Source organism: Aedes albopictus, chromosome 2, assembly GCF_035046485.1.
Source record: "Aedes albopictus strain Foshan chromosome 2, AalbF5, whole genome shotgun sequence".
NCBI lineage: Eukaryota > Metazoa > Arthropoda > Insecta > Diptera > Culicidae > Aedes > Aedes albopictus.
In genome coordinates this window covers 76868588-76890386 of record NC_085137.1, presented here as the reverse complement: position 1 = coordinate 76890386, position 21799 = coordinate 76868588, and the positions used below count along the sequence as shown (strand labels likewise).

Genomic DNA, 21799 nt, shown 5'->3' with positions numbered 1-21799 from the left:
AATGTTTTAAGTTTTTTTTTTTAGGAAAAGCTAATTTTTGATCATTTTCAGGCGGAACGTTTTGAATAAGCTTTTCAAGTTTAAAGACAGAACACATTGCCAAAATGGATTTGGCAAGATAAAACAAACAGTTAACCAACAGATCTACTTAAACAATATTGTATTTGGACAGTTTCTGAAGGCCATAATAAATCCAAAACTATTTTAATCTGGTTTTATTATGGTTCTTCGGGTGGTCCAGAGGTCGAGCATTGAGAAAAATATTATTTGAAAAGCATTTTGTGATCTTTCTATCGCTTTAACTTACTTCGTATAAATGCAGTTATTCTTATTACTTATTACAACTGTTTTTTTTCTCTCGCATCAGATTTTTCAGTTCTAGTAATAGTTCAGTAACAGTTCTAGTAATAGTAACTAATAGTAACCACCCCAAATCGCCACTATTCTGCAGCCGCCCGCAACCAGGTCAAATGTCATCAAGTCTCCCGAAGGGTCTGGTCATCCGGTTTCTGCGAGTAAACTAGAATGAGATCAGCTCTGTGTACAACCATCCATACATGTGTGTAATGAAAATGTTGTCCCTATACTACACGTGTAGCACGGGCGCTTTAATTAAAATTACATGAAAATTATATGAAAATATTATCGCTCATAGAGCAGATGTTGTTCGATCCTCATTCCGTTGTCGTTTACCCGAAAGAACGCACACTGAAACCTTACCACACGAATGAAGAGGTAACTGAATATCAGTATCACAGCACAACCGCCTCACAATATCCCGGTGAGTAAAATCTCGCAACGTTTTACGACACTGCACCCCATCGACTTTATGGTCACGGTGGCAGCTGAAATTGATTCTAAACTGTGCCTCCCGGAAGTGTTTGACAACAAGCAACAGCACCAAAAGTTCAACTTTGTTTCTCTCTTTTGCGATTTTTTTTTCTCCTCCAAAAGTCCGGAAGGAAAAATCTTGGGTTGCATAAAAAATAATTAAAACATGAAAAGTACGGTTCAAAGTTGAAACTGAACACGACGATGGCGCTGTAGCAGGTTTTGAGAACGCAGGCAGCAACAAGCGATTGTGCTCATCTTTTGTGGAGTAGGCTCCTAACCGTGAATCCAAGCCAGGCCAAGGCAGGTATAATCGTCAGGGGCAAAGTCGTTAGGCAAGTATGAAAACTTTTTCATAAAATTACAACGGGTAGACACAGTTTTGCCGAGCGTACCTTTCCTGTTTTCCCTTATGGGAGTTCTCCGCCACAGAAACATGCAATGGGAAAGTTTAAATTTTGAGTAATCTGGAACGGAGGCAGACAGCTTACAAAAAATCTCGAACAACTATGAGCAGATCAACATTGTAAGAAAAATACATTTTGCATTGTGTGCATTGTACATTTAGGCCTTTAGGCCCTAAATAGCGAACGTTTCCTTTAAGTACGATTTCAATATTTCACAAAACTGCTGAAAGGTATGTAGTGACCCCTTCGTGATTATCAAAAGTTTTTAGAATGGGGTACATAGATGGCGCTCATTAATTGATGTATATGTACACACTTTTTTCTAGTATTTTAGTTTAGGAGGTTACTGATTACTCTTTGTATCTACAAGGGCCTGGAAATTACAAGAAAAAAATATGTCACGTCAAAACCGTAATAACAATATTTTGTCGATTATTTTTGCTATCGCATGAAAAACAAGTGCTATCAACGTATTCCAACGATTTTATCAAGTATTTCTTGAAGGTTTCCTGCAAGATTTTTTTACGATTTATATAGCAGTTACTTCAACTTCTTCTTCTTTATGGCTCGACGTTCCCACTGGGATTTGGCCTGCCTCGCTTCTACTTAGTGTTCTTTGAGCACTTCCACAGTTATTAATTGAAGGGCTTTCTTTGCCTGCCATTGCATGAATTTGTACATTGTGTGGCAAGTACAATGATACACTATGCCCAGGGAGTCGAGAAAATTTTCTCGACCTGAACGGGAATCGAACCCGCCGTCTCCGGATTGGCGAATCCGCTCAACACAGTCGTGCCAATCCAGCCAGCGACCAGCAGTCGTCCCGGTCCTGTGTTTGAGACAGGAGACGGGGTCTTCCGAAATCCGTTTTCAGGCAAGTACGCTCTCAATACGTTCAGTTCGCTGCCTGAAGTACCTCTCAATTCCAGTAGTCGCGCTGGTTCAGATTGTCACGCTAGCCCCACTCGCCACGCTGCTTCCAGTCGCCACGGGAGTACTCCATCACGTTCTCCAACGCTTCGCTACCAACCACCGGGACGCACACTTGCCGTAAGCCCAAAGGAAGCCCCGAATCCGCTCAACACAGTCGTGCCAATCCAGCCAGCGACCAGCAGTCGTCCCGGTCCTGTGTTTGAGACAGGAGACGGGGTCTTCCGAAATCCGTTCTCAGGCAAGTACGCTCCCAATACGTTCAGTTCGCTGCCTGAAGTTCCTCTCAATTCCAGCAGCCACGCTGATTTTAGACGCCACGCTGATTCCAATCGCCACGCTTGTCCCAGTCCTGTGTTTGAGACCGCTCCTAGTGTTTCGACTGCCGCTGACCCTGAACCCGATCCCCTCTCACAACTGAGAGTGTATTATCAAAATACCAGAGGACTTCGCACTAAAATCGATTCGTTCTTCGTAGCAGCTGCGGAAGCGGAGTACGACGTCATTGTGTTGACGGAAACTTGGCTCGATGACGTTATATCTTCAACTCAGCTGTTTGGTAACGCATATACAGTGTACAGAACTGATCGCAGTAGGCTAAACAGCAGAAAAACAAGAGGTGGTGGAGTTCTAGTGGCCGTTTCGTCCAGTCTTCAATCTTGTATTGACCCTTCGCCTGTTAGTAATCGGCTAGAGCAACTCTGGGTGAAGGTTCATCTTAATGGGTTTGATGTCAGCGTTGGAGTACTTTATCTACCCCCGGATTACAAAAATGACCTGTTCCTCATTCAGCAGCACTTGGAATCCATCGACTCTATTATGTCCGGTTTAAGCCAACACGATTATGCCCTACTTTTTGGTGACTACAACCATTCGGAGATGCTTTGGTTACCTTCTGAGGATGGTGGCCTTAAACTTGATACTAGAGGTTCAAATCTCACAGGTCCCGGTAGTATACTATACGATGGCTTTTGCTTCCATAACTTGACGCAAATTAATTCGGTTAAAAACGCCAATAGCGGTATTCTTGATCTGGTTCTGGTGAATGACTTGTCACTACCAGCCTGTCATCTTTCCGAAGCAGTCGAAGCGCTCGTTGTAGTCGATACCGCTCACCCCGCAATAGAAATCGATATTGTGATGTCTCTACCGGTAAAATACGAGCAGGCTCCAGAAGGCGCGCTTTTCGATTTCCGTCGTGCTGATTATGAAGTGCTCACCAAAGACATTTTTTCAATTAATTGGCAATTTTTGGACTCAGATCTTAATTTGGATGACATGGTTGAATCGTTCAGCAGTGAAATTCGACGCATTATTGAGCATCGTGTCCCTTTCAAGCGTCCTCCGTTAAAACCACCCTGGACAAACCGATACCTCCGTAAACTGAAATGCCGAAGAAGGTCAGCACTTCGAAAATACCGACGGAATCGTTCTCCTCAGCTGAAACGTTGTTTCGTGTTTGCTAGCAACAAATACACTAGCTACAATCGACTTTCATACGCTCGATATGTTGACCGAGTTCAGAGGAATCTTCGACTACACCCAAAACGCTTTTGGTCTTTTGTAAAGTCTAAGCGCAAGGAAGATGGACTACCGACGGCTATGCACTTTGGAGAATCTTCGGTAGATACTGCTTCTGGAAAGTGTAACCTTTTTGCGCAACACTTCAAGTCTGCATTCTCGGGCGCCGATGTCACGCCTGCACTAATCGCTGAGGCCATCCGTGATACTCCATCGGATGTAATCGATTTTGGTATTTTCGATGTCACTGAAGAACACGTTCTTAATGCAATTCGGAAGCTGAAGTATTCTACGTCACCTGGACCTGATGGCATTCCGTCATCTTTGCTGAAAAGGTGTTCCGCTGCATTTTTAATGCCATTGACGAAGCTGTTCAATCACTCGCTGCAACAAGGTACCTTTCCTACCAGTTGGAAAAACTCTTTTCTTTCACCTGTGTTTAAGAAAGGCGACAAGCGTGACATAGCTAACTACAGAGGGATAACATCATTAGCTGCCTGCTCGAAAATATTTGAGATTATTGTGAAAAACGTACTGTTTGAATGCTGCAAGAACTACATATCCACGGCTCAACATGGATTTTTCCCTAAGCGATCAGTGTCTACCAATCTTATCGAGTTTACGTCACTATGCATTCGGTCGATGGATGCTGGAAAGCAAGTGGACGTGATATACACGGATTTCAAATCAGCGTTTGATCGTGTGAATCATAGGATTCTCCTCAATAAGCTTGCTAAATTGGGAGTATCCGCAGGCTTTGTTAGATGGTTCGACTCGTATTTATCTGGTCGATCTATGAAAGTGCGCATTGGTTCGACCCAATCGGAATCAATTCCTATTCCCTCTGGAGTGCCACAGGGAAGCAATCTTGGACCACTTTTATTTTCACTGTTTATCAACGACGTAGCGTTTGTACTACCCCGCGGTGAAAGAGTGTTCTATGCCGATGACGTGAAGTTTTTCATCGTGGTCACCAGTATTGTAGATTGCTTGGCACTTCAGGCAACGTTAAACTCTTTTGAATGCTGGAGCAGGCGAAATGGATTGGAACTCTGCGTGGGAAAATGCAATGCAATTTCTTTTTGCAGAAAACGGAATCCTATCCTCTTTGAATACTCTTTGCAAGGTGAAAAGTTGGAGCGGAAGAGCGAGATTAAGGATCTTGGAGTGATACTGGATACAGAGATGACGTTCAGGCCGCACTATGATGATGTACTTACTAGAGCAAACAAACAGCTGGGCTTCATTTTTAAAATTGCTGATGGATTTCGAGATCCTTTGTGTCTAAAGTCTCTGTACAGCGCTTTAGTTCGCTCTATTTTGGAAACGGCAGCAGTTGTTTGGTGCCCGTATAACCGGAATTGGATAGATCGTTTTGAAGCTGTACAACGGAAATTCGTGAGATTAGCTCTTCGGGGCCTACCCTGGCGGGACGCTGTGCATCTTCCTCCGTATGAGCATCGGTGCATGCTACTGGGGTTGGATACTTTGGAGAAAAGGAGATCGTCTATGCAATCCAGCTTTATTGGGAAGCTATTGAATGGCGAGATTGATGCTCCAGCCTTACTCTCTGAACTTCGTATTTACGTTCCTGAACGGCCACTACGACGACGCAACTTTCTCCATTTGGATTCTCGCAATAGCCGATATGGACAACATGATCCTCTTAGGTATATGGTAGTGAATTTTAATAATGTTTTTGATGATTTTGATTTCCGTTAACGTATTTTGTGAAACTTAGATTTGTTATTTTTAAAATGTGAGTATTAGTTCTTAGTTTTAATTTTGTATTTTTAATGTGTAATATGTTAAGATGTGGGTTTTTATGCCTAAAAAGGCTCTTCCCAACCACACTTCATTAAGACTCCAGAGGTCAGATGAAGAAATACAATACAATAAATAAATAAATACAATAAATAAATAGCCTTAACCACTAGGCTAACTGGAGACCAAGTTACTTCAAGGACTTCTCCAAAAAATCCTCTGAAATTTACTTCGGAGCTTTGTTCAGGGACAGACATTCAGATATTCAGACATTCTTATAAGAATTGTTTAAGAAAAACTTACAATGATTCCTATAGGAATTCATCCAAGTATTTCTTCAGGATTTTTTTCAAAAAAATCTCAAGAAACCCTTAAGGAATTCCTCCAAGGATTTTTTTTCAAAAATAACTTCCAGCATTCCTTTAGAAATACCTTTAGAAATACTGGACTCAAGAGCGTTTTAGTAAATAAGCATGTTGTGGTTGCGGTAGGTCTCATTACGGTTCACCCACGCACGCCTATACTTACTTTTATCAAATACCGTAATGATTGCTCTTCCTGATAGCGGTGCGCGATCAAAACAAGTTTATTTACAAAAAGCATATAGACTTTTTCAACACGTTAGGCTAGAAGTACTAGGAGGAAATAGATTCTTGAAGAAATTTTGAAAGCAAAGGGATTTTTGGAAGCATTTATAATAAAATGCCTAAAATTTTTCAAACGAATGGATCACTCAAACAGCTAAAACAATCTCTATGGAATGAACAGATAGCGCCACCGTAGCCTTGTGTGTTTGGAATAACTCCACTGCTGTTACAATGCTAATGACCATATACAGTGACGCCTTTGTTTACATGCGGCGAACGATAGAAAAGTTTGCTTCATTGATCCATCAATGACGGAAACTCCGAAGAACTCCTCTCACATTGGTTAGTGAAATTGAAAACACAATTTTCAAAAGAATTCCTATGGATTCCCTTGGGGGAATTGCCGTAGAAACCCATGAAAAAAATTATGCCGAAATTCTTTGAGGATGAATGTGCCCTTTCTTCAATGTGCCCCTCCCTAAATTATCTGAAGGAAAACTTTGGGAAATCCCCGAAGGAATCTTTGTAACGTAGCTTGAAAAAAATCCTGGGAGAAAAAGATGAAATCCTTACTGAAATTTCTTAACGGATTCTCGAACGAACTAAGAAAGAGGACTTGAAAAAAAAAACCCAAATTAATCCACCTAGTGGTGATTGTGCCTTTCTCGTCGTATATGTTCTCACGATCTTTCCATCAACGTTACTCAAAGTGTTCCTAAATCCTGATATTTTTTAGGAATAGCAAGCATTTTATCAAAGCCATCATTGAATTGACATAAAACTTATTGATGGCACATAGTCCGACGTATAAGCAGAGTTGAATAATATCAGATTTCTCAGTTGACTGATTAGTTTACACAATTACATAATCACAGATCACTTTGCGGTCTTTAACAAAGTTTTTTTCTGCACATTTTAGGTTGTATTTTATTGACCGTTGAAAACAAGAACGTACTGAAGAAGGAGTTATCAAAAAAGCTGCTATTTGATGTACTGTCAAACCCCGTGTATTCATCACTCTTTAAGGACAAACATCTTGAGATCCCGCTTCAACAGTACATCAAAACTTCAGACGCACAAATCTCAAGAAGGAAGCTTCAAACAACAATGGATTTTATTATTTTGTTCTTGCTCACTCGTTATAAGCTTAAAATGAGAAGCTCAGGTGCGCTGGTTTTGTTTACTAAAAGATTTGTGCCCTTGAAATCGTGAGTAGGTGCCAAAGTCGGCCATTGTGGCGGCAATTTTGGGATTCTAACAAGTCTGTCCTTAATACGACACTTTTTAATTCGTACCCCGCTCATTCGACATTTGTCGAATTGAAAAAAATGATCAAATGTCACAGTGTAATACGTATTTACGAATGATCCGATAAGTGATGTTACTCACACCTGCAGAAGCTCCTCGTGCAGCTGCTACTTCCGGAAGTTCAAATTTGGTGCTTTCCGACACCTGATCCGTTTGGTGATCAACCGCAGTGAACTTCATAAGCCAACAATCGTAAAAGGAACAAGCTATCAATTCGTACCATCACAATATCTGTAGGATTTGTTTTCAAAAACAAATCCTACAATTTCAATAAAAACTAATATACAGTTAGTTTATCGAATTAAAAGTTTACCCAGGTAATTTGACAGCAATTATTGACGTGGTTTTATGGTACCACCACGAGGATGCTATGGTTATCTGATTTTGTTGCCGCTTATCATGCGCAGTCAGAGCTTACTAATACCAACATTCACTCAATACAGCAGCGGGAGAAAATAAGGGAAAACGCACTTTGGCGAACAATGTTTGCGAAAAGAGGTGCTGTGTGTCTTTTCACAAACAATTCCCACTCCCTGTAGGAACTTTACCTAAACATAGACACTCTCAAAATGAAAATTATCAAATATGCCGCTTCTTCATGATCAACACTTTATTGAAATCTAATGTGATGCAAGCGTTTTGCACCAATATCCCTCGTAAAAAGGTAAACATTCAAAATTCACGACTGTGTTGGTGAATATTATGGCTGGAGCATAAATTTATGCTCCACGTAAGGAGGCACAATTCAACCTGTCAAACTCCATAGTGAAAAAATAGGTTGCCGTCCCCTTGGGTACCACACGCATGGGTTTGGTTCAATTTCACATTTTATTTTTATCACTTTCGGTTCACATTTTACCACTCACCGATTGTCATTGATGTGACCTTAGACTAGTTTCATGCAAATTGTTAATCAGTTTTTTAACAGTCGCAAATTTATGTAATGCATGCATGGGTTTGGTTCATTTGTGCATTTCGCCAGTTCCGGCGAGACACTCGAAACTGGTTCCGGAACGCTACCGGTAAATGTGGCCTGAGACTATTTTCTTGCTCGTTCTACATTTGACCAATTCCGTTGGGGCACCTGGAACCGGTTTCGGCACACTATTGGTTTTCCAAAGTATGGTCTTTGATTTTTTTTTCCTGTTAACCGTTAATCAGGTTACCTTTTTGAGTCATTTTATGTGTCGAATTTATAGATTTGGTTCTCCTTCCGATGGAGCAACCGTTATCGGTTGTGGAACACTACCGGTTGTCCCCAATATGGCCGGAAACCTTTGTTTTTTGCCAAACCAAGATACCTAAAAAACCGCGATTTGATGTGTCGCATGCATGGGTTTGGTTCACTTTTATATTTGGCTGTTTGGTGGGGCACCCGGAACCGGTTCCGGATCACTACCGATTCAGATATGTACTGAGAATATTTGCCTGCTTACTGTTCATCAAGATATCAAAAAAAGCCACTATTTGATATGTCGCATGCACGGGTTTGATTAACTTTTATACTTGGCCACCTTCGGCGGAACATCTGGAACCGGTACCGGATCACAACCGGTTCCGATATGGTCTGAGAATACTTTCCTGCGTACTGTTCATCAGGTTATCGAAAAAGCCGCGGTTTGATATGTCGCATACATGAGTTTAGATCAATTTTATATTTAGCCACTTCCGACGGGACACCCGGAACCAGTTCTGGAACACAACCGGTTCCGATATGGTCTGAGAATATTTTCCTGCTAACTGTTCATCAGGATATAAAAAAGCCACTATTTGATATGTCGCATGCATGGGTTTAGTTAACTTTTATATTTGGTCACTTCCGTCGGGACACCCGGAACCAGTTCCGGGACACTACCGGTTCAGATATGGTCTAAGACTATTTTTTTGCTTACCATTCATCAAGTTATCGAAAATGCCGTAGTTTGATGTGCCGCATGCATGGGTTTGTAGCGTTTTCATATCTGGCCCCTTCCTGGGGTACCGGTGCGGAACACCTAAATGGCCATAACTCCGGAACGGCTGAACCGATTCGAACCATTTTCAATAGGAAACAATGGGACCAGATTCCGCGTCGAATGAACCATCGGTCATTAAAATCGGTTGAGGTTTAGTTCAAAAAAGTGATGTGAGTTTATTTTGACCACACACATACACACATACATACACACACACACACACACACACATACACACACACAGACATCACCTCAACTCGTCGAGCTGAGTTGATTGGTATATGTGACTCGACCCTCCGGGCCTCCTATCAAAAAGTCATTTTTGGAGTGAACATATAGCCTTTCCAGTACACTTAGTGTACGAGAAAGGCAAAACGCCTGATGATTCTTTGAAAGATTTCCTACAAGCAATCATCGGCGGAATTTTTGAAGTTATTTTTACAGGTATAACCAAAGAAATGCTAGAACAAATTCCGAAGAAATCTTAGAAAGGACTTTTAGAAAAATCATTTGAGGCATTGCAAAAAAAAAACGCTTGTATAAAATTATTAAGAACATCTTGAAGGAATTCCTGAAGGATTCCTCTGAAGAATTGCTTAAAGGATCATGTGAGGTAGCCCCATGGAATCATTTGTGGAAATTTTTAAGAAACTTTTAATGGAATTCCTGAAAATATTATGAAGCAATTATTTGAAATTATTCCTAGATGAATCGTAAAAGATATGTATGAAAAAGTGCTTAAAGTTCCTCACTTGTAACAAATACCTGACGACACATTGAAAAATTTATTAGTAGTTTTGTGAAGAAAATCCGGACGCAATTGGTGATATCACTTAAGAAAACTTTGAAGAAATCAGTACAAAAAAATTTGATGGAAGTTTTCCTTAAACAATTCCAGTAGATTTTTCATGAAGGATTTTCTTTGAAAATTCTTGAAAGAATTCTTACATTTTTTACATATTTAAATTTCTATTAGTATTCATTGGAGGAATTTCTGAATTTCTCTGAAAGTCCCATTGGAAGAAATTCTAAATCATTGCAAGGAAAAATACCTAAAAGATCCTGTAGCATTTCGTGGAGAAATGAAAAAATCCTTGCATGGAAGAATTCCCGACGGGTTTCTTGTACTAAATTATGTGTATATAAATACCTAGAAAAAATCTTGTATGATATTTCTAATGGAAAACTTGGAGAATTGATCATTTTTTATTTTTTTTTTTGAAATTCTAGAAATTCTGCACGAATCTTTTTTGACAGGAATTTTTAAAGGCATCTTTGAAGAAAGTTCTTTTGAATTTTCAATAAAACCTTGGTAGAATTCCTAAAGCGATCTCTGGAAAAATCAAAAAATAATCCTCGGTAGAATCATTGGAGAAATTATTGAATAAATTGAACAACCAATGCTTTATCCGATAAATGAAACCTTCGCAGGAGTTTCTAACCAGATCCTTGAAACAATTTTGATAATTTTCAAATTATTTTTTCGGGACAAATTCTCGTAGGAATTTTTGAGGTGATTCCAGAATAATTCCATGAAGATATTTTCTATAAAATCTTAGCCTTGCATTAAGTACTTAAAAGAAGCTTCTAGATACTCTTAAAGAATACCTGAAAAAAGTGACAAGACAGTCTTAGGAGGAATTCATGAAGGAATCTCTGAAGAAACTTCTGAGAAATTATTCAATTTGAATTTTGAGTAGGGTGCGTGTACCAATCATGGCACTACCTAAGGAGAGCTATTTATACAAAAATAACGAGAAGACCAACGAATGTCACCAATAAGTTAAAAGACAGCTTAGTTTCCATACTTTACAGGAAAAATATCGAAACGGAGCGAAAACTACTTTTAGTATTTATTACAGCGTGTGCCAATGATAGGAACCATGTACCAGTTATGGTTACATTTTTTAACTTCGGTTCCTTTTCGCACTATTTGCATGCATTTCTTATGGGGTTAGCCATAACTGGTACACTAAGGCGAAAAAGGGTGCAAGGAAGCCGAAATTTTAAGGAAAATGATTTATTTCTACCATGATTTGAGCAAAATGTGGAGTTTAAATGAGTGCGACCATCTTTTGTGAACGTGATCTGTTGTTCACAAATTTTTTTCTTGTTGATTTACATCGTTAAAGGGTGAAAATCAACTATGGCGAATAATTGGTACTATAGCCATAATTGGTACACTTACCCTATTTGCTACTTAACTATTTAAGCATATAAAGGAATGAAGCTATTTGTTTTGTTTCTTATTTTTGTCAGAAATGTACACGAATGATAACAAAAACTACGGATTTAATCGGTGCCATAATCGCTTTGTTTCCGATTACGATGAATTTGGGATCGTAAGATTATAAAGGGCATGGTGACTCTACCAGGAATCCGTAGAGAAATTTTTGATCCGGTTTTTTGGAGGAATTTCTGGTGAAATCATGCATGATAGAAACATGGAATGATTTCTCAAACGTTTTCTCGAAAGAATTTTGAAGGAGTCTTATCAAAAATCGCAAAAGGAATTTTTAGAAGAGTCACTAGAGGAACGTTAGCAAAATTCCTGAAGAAATCCTTGGAGACACTAGTAGAGATGATCGATATTAAAAAATCTTTTGCGGATCTCTTCTTTCGGGAACCTTTTTTTCTAAGGATTTTTCGAGAGAATTCCTGTAGATTCTCTTAGAGACACTTCTGTCGGGATCCGTCCGACATCGTTCGGTGGAGGCTTTCAGGTCGGCTCGCAAGGCCTTCCAGAAAGCTGTTCGGACTGCTGAATGATCCGGCTGAAAAAAAAAAACCTTTGTACAAATATTTTTAGTTTGAGCGAAATCAGTCAGTTAAACAAAATTCTTGCGAAGTCTAAGGATTTTGCATTTTTGCTACAGAATATATTCCCAAATCCTAGTGGGATATTACTGTAAAGTTTATTTTGAATGCGGGACGTGCGTTGTATGAAGAATCAAAGAGTGTCAGACCTTCTGAAATGCTCAGAACGTATTGTCGATCATCACATCAGTGATGTTCATCTGGTCAACGTGGCTCTTTATGTAAACCAACATGCTTAGGTACCAATCTGGAAAGTCCACTGTGACTTTTTCGCACAAAGCTATTTACGATATCGAGAAAGCATTCACTCAAAAGCATTCTTGCTCGAGTGTTATCTTAACTATTGAGGGTGATTTTGGCAACGTGTCTTTCGATGCCATATTGGAAGCCACAGAGTGACTTCCATTTTTATTTACCAAATGATCGAAAACCAACGTCTCTTCTCGACATTGCGTCAAGCAGCAATTAGGAAATTGAGTGTTTATGGATGCTCCTAAGGGGGAGTCTTATGGATTTGCTGACGATTGCCTAGCATTGTTAGTTGGTACATATGTGCATCAGCACCCTTTTCAACCTGATGCAAAGCGCCTTTCAGGTGGTTAAAGGTTGGTGTCGTAAATATGGGCTTTCGGTTAATCTGAGTAAAACATCTATTGTTCTTTTCACGGAAATGCGAAAGCGTAATGGTGTTCGTTCATTGGCTCTTTTTGTTTCTGAAATCGATGTGTCTGAACAGGTAAAGCACGTTGGAATTATTCTTGATACCAAGCTTTCTTGGACACCTCACATTGAGTTCAGAATCAGAAAAGCTTGTATGACGCTTGGGCAATGCTTGCGAACCTTTGGTACAACTTGGGGCCTAAACCCAAGTATATCAAATCAATTTACACAACTGTTCTCTTCTCATCAACTTCTACGGCAGCGCTTCCAAGAACGTTTGCTAAATAAGCTGTTATGCAGCTACTTTTGTTAGTAGAGTGGAGAGAAGTATTTCAGACGACATCGTATGTTACACTGATTGCTCCCTTCTAGATGGTCGAGCTGGTGTTTATTCTCGTGAGTTAAGGCTGTATCAGTCTTACTCACTTGGTAGACACTGCAACGTTTTTCAGGCCGAAATCTTTGCTCCGGTGTGCGAAGTGCAATCAGCACTTCAGCAGCACGTAATGGACAAAGTCTTATACTTTTGTATAGATAAACAGGCTACCATTAAAGCACTTGCTTCGGCCAACTCTAGGTCGAACTCAAATTGCGGAGCTGAATTCAACAAACGCTGTTCACCTTGTATGGATACTTGGACATTTTTTCGATACTGAAAATGAATTGGCTGATGAGTTAGCTCGCACTGGGCCTTATGGTGACGTCATTGGCCCTGAGCCTATTTCCTGAGCTGAGCTATTCCGGCTTCGAAGTGTTGAGTAAAGCTTCAGATTGATAATGCAGTATACATTTTTTATCTTTTATATTGTAAAAACTTTTGAATTTTGTAAATAAATGGATGCAATTTCTTGAAACTCGTCCATACGCACATAAATCAACCGTTAACATTTAGCGACAATTACTTAAATTCGGTTTATAATATGATTTTCAAAGGCTGTTAAACATTTGGGTTTAGTGTTACTCACAAATCACCTCAACGCATGAGTTTTTCTTCATATTTTTCGCAATTCTTTCAGAGCTTATCCAATGCACTATTTTCCAATTTGTCAACTAACCCCTACCAAGAACAGCCCATATTTTCCCATTTGAGCGATCCATCCACCCCAAAGAAAGAAATCCGTTTTGTCTATAAAGCTTCATCACAGCCCATGATCCGAGAGGAAATATATGTCCTCTTCCAAGACAAATCACGCGCTCTCGGTGGATAATTTGTTCCTATTTTGTTGTTAGTGCCGAGTTTGCGGGGGGAAAAGGATTCCACAAATCCGGGCGAAATGGGCACGCGTTCATCCTAATTTCCCGCAGTCATAAATTATATTAGCGAACACACTCTCGCTGTTTTCCCCCACCGCTCCGCCGCCGCGCGGGTGTTGGTTGATGGAGCGAGCGCTGAAACTTTTTTCCTGAGTTGGGACTGGTGCGAATAAAACTCACTCATGCACGTGAAATCATACACACACCGGTCGGGTGGTCGTATCCGTCGTTGTCGGAAGGTTTCAGCTCGCACGGAAAACAGCAGCAAAATCATAACTCCGCTGTCGATTGCGCAGTTAATTTATAACCGTGTGCTTCACGGAAGATTTATGCTGCCGCGTTGGCTCCTTGAGAGATGGTTGCGGGACGGGGAAGAAACTTTGGTTCAATCATGTTGCAGCTCAGCAGCTTCTGGAAGGACGACGAATAGGACGTTGACGACGGATGGGGCCCGTGTCTTGGAACGCGAATAAAAAGTTCATAAATTTCGCTGCTGCCAGTGTTCCGCTTCTTTACATCAACAATTTATGAAGTTTGAATAAATTTCAAATCCTTTTCACCGGTTGACGCCAGGGGCGGGAGCGAACCATGGGATGAGTATGCGTTGCAGATGAATGATATTTTTTGCTGACAACTTCGTTGTTACTTGAGGACGCATGAAAAGAGCAATAAATTTCACTCATGTTTGACTTCCAAACGTGGATCGCAAATTGCGACACGCCTCGAAGCGAAATGAGGATTCTGAGAAAATTATGACTTTGGAAGTTTTTTATTTGATTTTTTGTCGCAAATTTTCGTTGGAAAAGGTCCTGATTCTTCATTTACAATTACTTACATAGATGAACAACGCAGCTTCTAAGGAAAGCCGTTTTCGTCCATGATTTTCCATGGATCTGTGCAGATACTGTCGCATGCCACTTTGAAGCGTTGGGATTCACGTTTGGCTTATGGTCGACCGGATATCGACGAAGCCGGCCTGACAACTTTCCGCGAATTCATTCGACGGAAAATGATTGGTGCTCTCGGCTGCGTCATTGATGATTGCTCTTACTCAGGCAGTCATCAAGAAGGGCCTCATGGAGCTCACCCTCTTCCGGTAATACTGGCTCAAAATTCTGCGCGGATATTAAGGCAAACAAGATTACGCTCCACCAGGTCCACCAATCGTGCTCTCTGCACCGCAGCCTTCTCGTGCAAACCGGATCGGTAGCAAACTCCAACTTTGCAAGGTTCGGCATTCTTGCAACATACTCTGCTCACCTTATGTTTCTGGCTTTAGCCGTCTTGTAAATGCTGAGTTCGCCGTAGAGTGCAGCAAGTTCGGTGTTCATCCTTTGCCAGCACACACCGTTCTCTTGCACGCCACCAAAGATCGCCCTTAGCACACGTCACTCGAAAACTTCGAGTGCTTGAAGGTCCTCCTCGAACATGGCCCATGTCTCGTGTCCGTAGAGGACCACCTGTCTTATCAGCGTCTTGTACATGGTGCACTTGGTGCGTTGGTGAATCTTTTTAGACCACAGCTTCTTCTGGAGGAGCCCGTAGTAGGCCCGACTTCCGCTGATGATGCGCCTTCGTATTTCACAGCTAGCATAGTTGTCAGCCAAGGTAGACGAGTTCCTCCACCATCTCGAAGGCATCACCGCCTATCATGACATTACTACCTAGACGGACCCAGTCGTGTTCACCACCAGTCTGACCTTTGCTGCTTCGTGTTTCAGGCAGATGTACAACTCTGCCACCGTTCCCAATGTTTCATAGATAAGGTCGTCCACGAAGCACACAAATTGACCAAACTTTGTTAACCGAACTCGATGCATCACACCTTTCGAAGCGATGTTGTAGAGTAGGTATGAGAGTCAGTCGCCTTGTCGTAGTCCGTAGAGAGATTCGAATGACCTCGATAGTTCACCCGAAACCCCGTACGCAGTTTTGCACATCGTCCATCGTTGCTTTGAGAAACAACCAATTTCTTCCATGATGTTCCAAAGCCTTGTACGCTCGATACTGTCGTATGACGCCTTGAAATCGATGATCAGGTGTTGTTTTAGGACCTGGTATTCCTGGTTGAGGCATTTCTGGAGGATTTGCCATACGGCAAATGATGAAGCCGGCTTGATAACTTCCCACGAATTAATTTGCTTTAAGTGACAGAAGACGGTAGATGCTTTGGGATTGCACGTTGTAGGCGGCATTCAAAATGGTAGTTCTCCCGCGTCTCGATATTCTTCGATTGCCAGGTGGTTCGCTCCGAGCTTTCAAATGCGATGCAACTTCAGAACTTCAGTAACTTCAGATGCCATACCAACTCTTGACTCGCTTCACTTAGTGCCACGTACTCCAACTCCATCGAAGATAGAGTGACACTCGACTGCTTCCGGCTGCACCAAGAAATTCCGCCGCCAGCGTACCGGTAGACTCCCCGGAACGAATATCGTCCGCCCAACCCGCATCAGAAAATCCGTCCAGTTCGCCACCAGAATTGCTGTGCTGCTAGCGCCAATCTCTTGTCGTCTTCAGATAGCGAACGACTCGATTCGCTGCTGGCCAGTCCACCTCGATTGAGGCACTTGCCTTGCGTTCGAGAGTATCGACGCACTCACGTGTGGACACCAGCTGTCGCATAACGTAAATTTTACTGGAAAGAGATGCTCGCTCACTCGTGGAAACTTTTCAAAGCATCTCACATCTCCTTCGCCGTTGTTTGCTGCGTCACGTGAATCAGCTATGTAGGGTCAAGTAGGGTAAGATGCCATTTTTTAAACTTTCATCGTTTTCAATGATAATTAGCGTCATTTGTAAGGCTTTCAAAGTGGTAACAGCAACTAGACAATATTAGCTCGATACTTCAGCAAAACTATACACTAAACTATTGCATTTTCATTGATTTTTTGCGATTTTAAAAACTGATTCGTAAAACGGAAGTGGTGCAAAATGACCATCTGCCATGGGGTAAGATGCCACTTCATGGAAACATTAAAAAATTACGTCCATCAGTTTTCGGGCATTTCCGACTCCTTTTCCCCCTCTGTCACGCTTTTTTCGTAAACTCAATAAATGGAGTGTTACCTCCCTCCCCGCAAAACGATGATCGTAATATTTGAATAACCCCTAACATGGAAAGCGTAGACATCAACAACCATGCGTCTCCATGTGAGCCTCAATCTCGTCGGAAACACTTGGCTGGTAATAAAATCACCAGAAAACCTTAATTGCAAGCACGAAAAACCGGAAGTTGCCAATTTTCATTGGGAAATCAAAAGATTTTTCGTGGGTTTGGTGACCTAGCTTCTAGAATAATGTTCGATGCAAACATATCTTGATACCATTCACCTATTAGTAAAGTAATGATCAAGTCCCATACAGGAATGATTTTATGAGTCGGGCCATTTTACCCCGTCTTGGCATTTGATTTGATTTGATTTATTATGATTATAGGCATTTGCCCATTATCTTAAACTATTACAACACATACATTCATTTCAGGTCAATTAATCTAAAAACTACATCTAATTACATGCTTAATTTTTTCTTTGGACATTTCAACATTAAACTGATTTCGATTAGCATTATAAAATGACATTATGCGATACATGGGTTCATTCCTAGCGTAATTTTGAACTCTATTTGGAATTTGAAACGGACGTACTTGTCTTAAACCTGATCGTTCAATGAGACCTGCCCTGCTAGGTATGGAGAAACGTATCTATCATCTATGACATCCTTCAAAAATAAAGCATCGGCCATTTTCCTACGAATTTCTAGCGAATCTATACCAACAAGCATGCATACGGATTTGTAGTTGGGTAAGGCGTCTCTCCAACCTAGGTTACGAAGAGCAAACCGGACAAACTTTTTTTGAACACTTTCGATTCTCGTTTTATGAGTTTCATAATATGGTTGCCAAACTACACTAGCATATTCAATGATTGAACGAACTAATCCAATGTAAAGTGAGATGATAGTGTAAGGATCGTCGAAATCTTTCCCAAGACGCTTAATCAGTCCAAACATGGCGTTAGCTGTTGCAATAACTTTTTCTGTATGTTCGGTAAAAATTAGTTCCGAATCAAGCTGCACACCCAAGTCATTCACGCAGAACGATCGATTAATTACATCGGCACCCATCTGATACTCAAAATGAATGGTATTATTTTTTCTGGAAAACGACACCACATTACATTTTGACACATTGATCTTGAGACCGAACTTTCTGCAAAAGCTGGAGAAAAGTTCAATATTCCGTTGCAAATTTTGACAATCCTTCAGACAGCTTACTGGGATGAAAATTTTAACATCATCTGCATAAATGAGAATATATAATCCATCAAGAAAGCTAGCAAGCTAGGCAACTCGTTCATAACAGTGATGAAAAGCAGGGGGCCCAAATGGCTACCTTGAGGCACTTCGGAATCAACCGAGAATGCCTTTGATCGCGATTGGTGAAGCTTAACGTACTGCGTGCGATTTTCTAGGTAAGTCTGCAGCCACCTGAGAATTGGTCCTTCAATGCCGTGCTTTCTTAGAACGGACAAAATGGCACCAGTGTTAACCACGTCGAATGCCTTGGACATATCCGTGTATAATGTATCCACGTGTAGCCCATCCATCATCCACTGGGTGGTCCTCGAGACAAATTCAACCAGATTAGTAGTCGTAGAGCGTTTTTTCAGGAATCCATGCTGACAAATTGATAATCTCGGTTCGATCCATGAGTAAAGTTGATCGTAGATGAGGCTTTCGAACATTTTCGGTATTGCAGACAATATGGAAATTCCTCGGTAATTTTCCACAGGCAGTTTGGAACCCTTTTTATGAATCGGGACAATGTGCGAAATTTTCCATAACATCGGAAAGTAGCCACAACGTAAGGAAAAGCTGAACAATTCAAATAAGGGCAATGCAAAAGCTTCAGCGCACATTTTGATGCAAAGGTTGGGATGCCATCAGGACCGCTACCTTTGGAGCCATCCAGCGTCTCGATTTTCTTGCGTACTTCATCCAGGGAGAGTGTAATATCTGGAATACGTTCATCACAAGGTGAAAACACGGGTACATCAATTTCACTACGCTCGGAGTAAATTGCGTTGGAATAGTCAGCAAATGGCTCAGCCGCCTGTCCAGCGCAATCAGCTTTCATTGATTTGTACGTCACGTTTACTGGCACACCAGAATCACGCCTTGTTTTGCCAACATAGTTCCAGAATACTTTCGGATTAGACTGGATATTTAACTGCAACTCGTTCATGTATGCTTCATACTGCGATCGTTGTTTAGTCTTGAACTCTCTCCGCGCTTGCTTATACACATCTTCGTCTTCATCTGATCTGCTGCGTCTGAATGTATTGTACAACCTTTTCTTGGTTTTTAAAAGTCGTATAGTATCAGCATCGAACCATTCGGGGAAAGTTGGGCTACCCACTCGTCTAACAATTACACGACAGTGCCGAGAAAACACCTCGTAAACGGTGGCATAGAAGGCTAGTACATTGAAGTCGACAGCATTGTTAACATAATATGCATTGTTGTCCAATACATCAAACATTTTAAAACATCGCAGAAAGCTTACCATTGAATCGATGATAGGATTCAGTCTCGATTCATCAAAGGTTACGGATTCAATGAAAACATCGTTCCAATTGACGGTTAACAACTCTTGCATAATAGCCGCGTGATCACATTGTTGTAGGTCTAGTTTAACACGTGTTGGTTGGTCTTGCATTTTGGGCTTTGTTCTCCTAAGTGCCCTCCAGCGCCACCCCACCAATGCCTGCGCTTTCTCATCGTTAGAGATCCAAGCCGCATCAGCATTTACCGGTTTCGGATCTGTCACCACACTTGGCACTTTCTTCCGTGTCAACAGAAGCCGAATAATTCTGGTCGTTGAGCTTCTACATTGTGACCTTCGTGTCGGCCATTTTGTTCCCGGCACTATGCACTTTATTGTCTTCGATTGAAATCAACTTTATCTGCCGGCGATGGGCCCGGAAAAGTTGGCCACCTGTCTGCACCAGTTAGTAGTCAAGATCTGGAAAATTGAACAGCTACCGGAGGAGTGGAAGGAAGGGATAATCTATCCCACCCACACGAAAGGCGACAAGTTAATGTGTAGAACTTTCGAGCGATCACCATTTTGAATGCCGCCTACAAAGTGCTATCCCAGATCATCTTCCGTCGCCTTTCACCTAAAGCAAATGAGTTCGAGGAAAGTTACCAAGCCGGCTTCATCGACGGTCGGTCGACAACGGACCAGATCTTCACCGTACGGCAAATCCTCCAGAAATGCCGTGAATACCAGGTCCCAACGCATCACCTGTTCATCGACTTCAAAGCGGCATACGACAGTATCGACCGCACAGAGCTATGGAGCTCGTTGCACTTTACGGCGAACCCAGCATCCAGAATGTGGCAAAAGCCGGAAGCATACGGTGGGCTGGGTATGTTGCAAGAATGCCGAACAACAACCTTGCAAAGTTGGTGTTTGCTAACCATCCGGTTGGTACAAGAAAACGTGGAGCGCAGAGAGCACGATCGACGGACCAGGTGGAGCGTGATCTGGCGAGTGTTGGGCGTGCCCGACGTTGGAGAGCTGCAGCTGCAAATCGAGTATTATGGCGGCAAATTGTTGATTCAGTATTATCATGAATTTGATGTTAACTAAATAAATGAATGAAAATGCAAACAATTCAGTCCGCAAGAAAAATCTTGATTTCCCAGCATATTATTCCTCAGAAACACCTTGGTGACATGGCCCGAACCACATGGTGAATGTGTCCAGCAGCAAACAGGAATATTTCCGCCCCGGTTCAATTACGTGCAGTTTATCCAACTTCTTTATTACACGATTCATAAAGTTCAATTTGCTCCAATCCTACACACCGGCTCTCTCGCATCGTTGGCCGCCACCGTATAGGGTAAGCTCACCATCTTCTGTGCAACTATCGTATCACCGACACGACGTTCCAGAGGAAACCGGAAAACCCGGTGCTTAAACTTTACACTACTAACTGTGGCGCATGTCTTCGCCTCGGACTGACACCAGCTTCCTTGGCCGGTTGATTTTTTTTTAATAAACGTCATACCAACAACCAACAGGGTGCCAACCGTCTCCCCACCAGTTAGGAATAGAAGACGAAGCGGGAGCAGAAGGGAAGGCCTTGGACCGAAGCATTTTACCACATCCGGCGCGTTGCTGTTTGGTACGTCGTCGACCGTCCTCCGACGTTTCACGTCCTCACGGTCGGCGTCTGAGCTCTGCTTGTCAGGAAAGGGATAATAATAATGTAGATTAAATTGGAAGTTTTTTCTCATCTCTGCTCGTTCACTGGCTGACGGACAGCATAAAGCAATAAAAATGTCCTTTTTTCTCGAGCATTTTTTTCTTCTTCCATTCCAGTACTGCCTTGGATCCAAGTTGGATAAGGCCGGGTGGCGTTTGCTTGGATGGAGTGGGATCTGACTCATAGCTTCCTTGGGCTCTTTTTTATTCCTCACCACCGACGGGACCGAATGTCCGCTGTTTGTTGGAACGAAATCATATCAACAACAGAGATCCCCTCTCTTCACCCTATTTCTCGAACATCAGCACCAGCAATGGAAATGGCGGCGTGTCTTGTTTTATAAAGATGACAGAAACAAGATCTCCCATCCACTGTTGGATTGTGAAAAATCGCCGCAATGTATTCTACTTTTGCTGCCGGATGGCTTCGTGAGATGGAAAGCAGTAGCCCCCCAGTAAAGGATCGTTTTCCATCAAGTAGTTTTTT

The 21799-nt window shown here is 41.7% G+C and overlaps 1 protein-coding gene across 1 annotated transcript; it reads left to right on the top strand.

The window, feature by feature from the left end:
- Positions 1-660: 660 nt before the first annotated feature.
- LOC134286090 (uncharacterized) lies at positions 661-21492 on the top strand. Its single transcript, XM_062847657.1, has 4 exons — positions 661-781; positions 2113-4083; positions 21129-21232; positions 21430-21492. The coding sequence occupies exons 1-4, from the start codon at positions 661-663 to the stop codon at positions 21490-21492; spliced, it is 2259 nt and encodes a 752-aa protein (XP_062703641.1).
- The last annotated feature ends 307 nt before the right edge of the window (positions 21493-21799 follow it).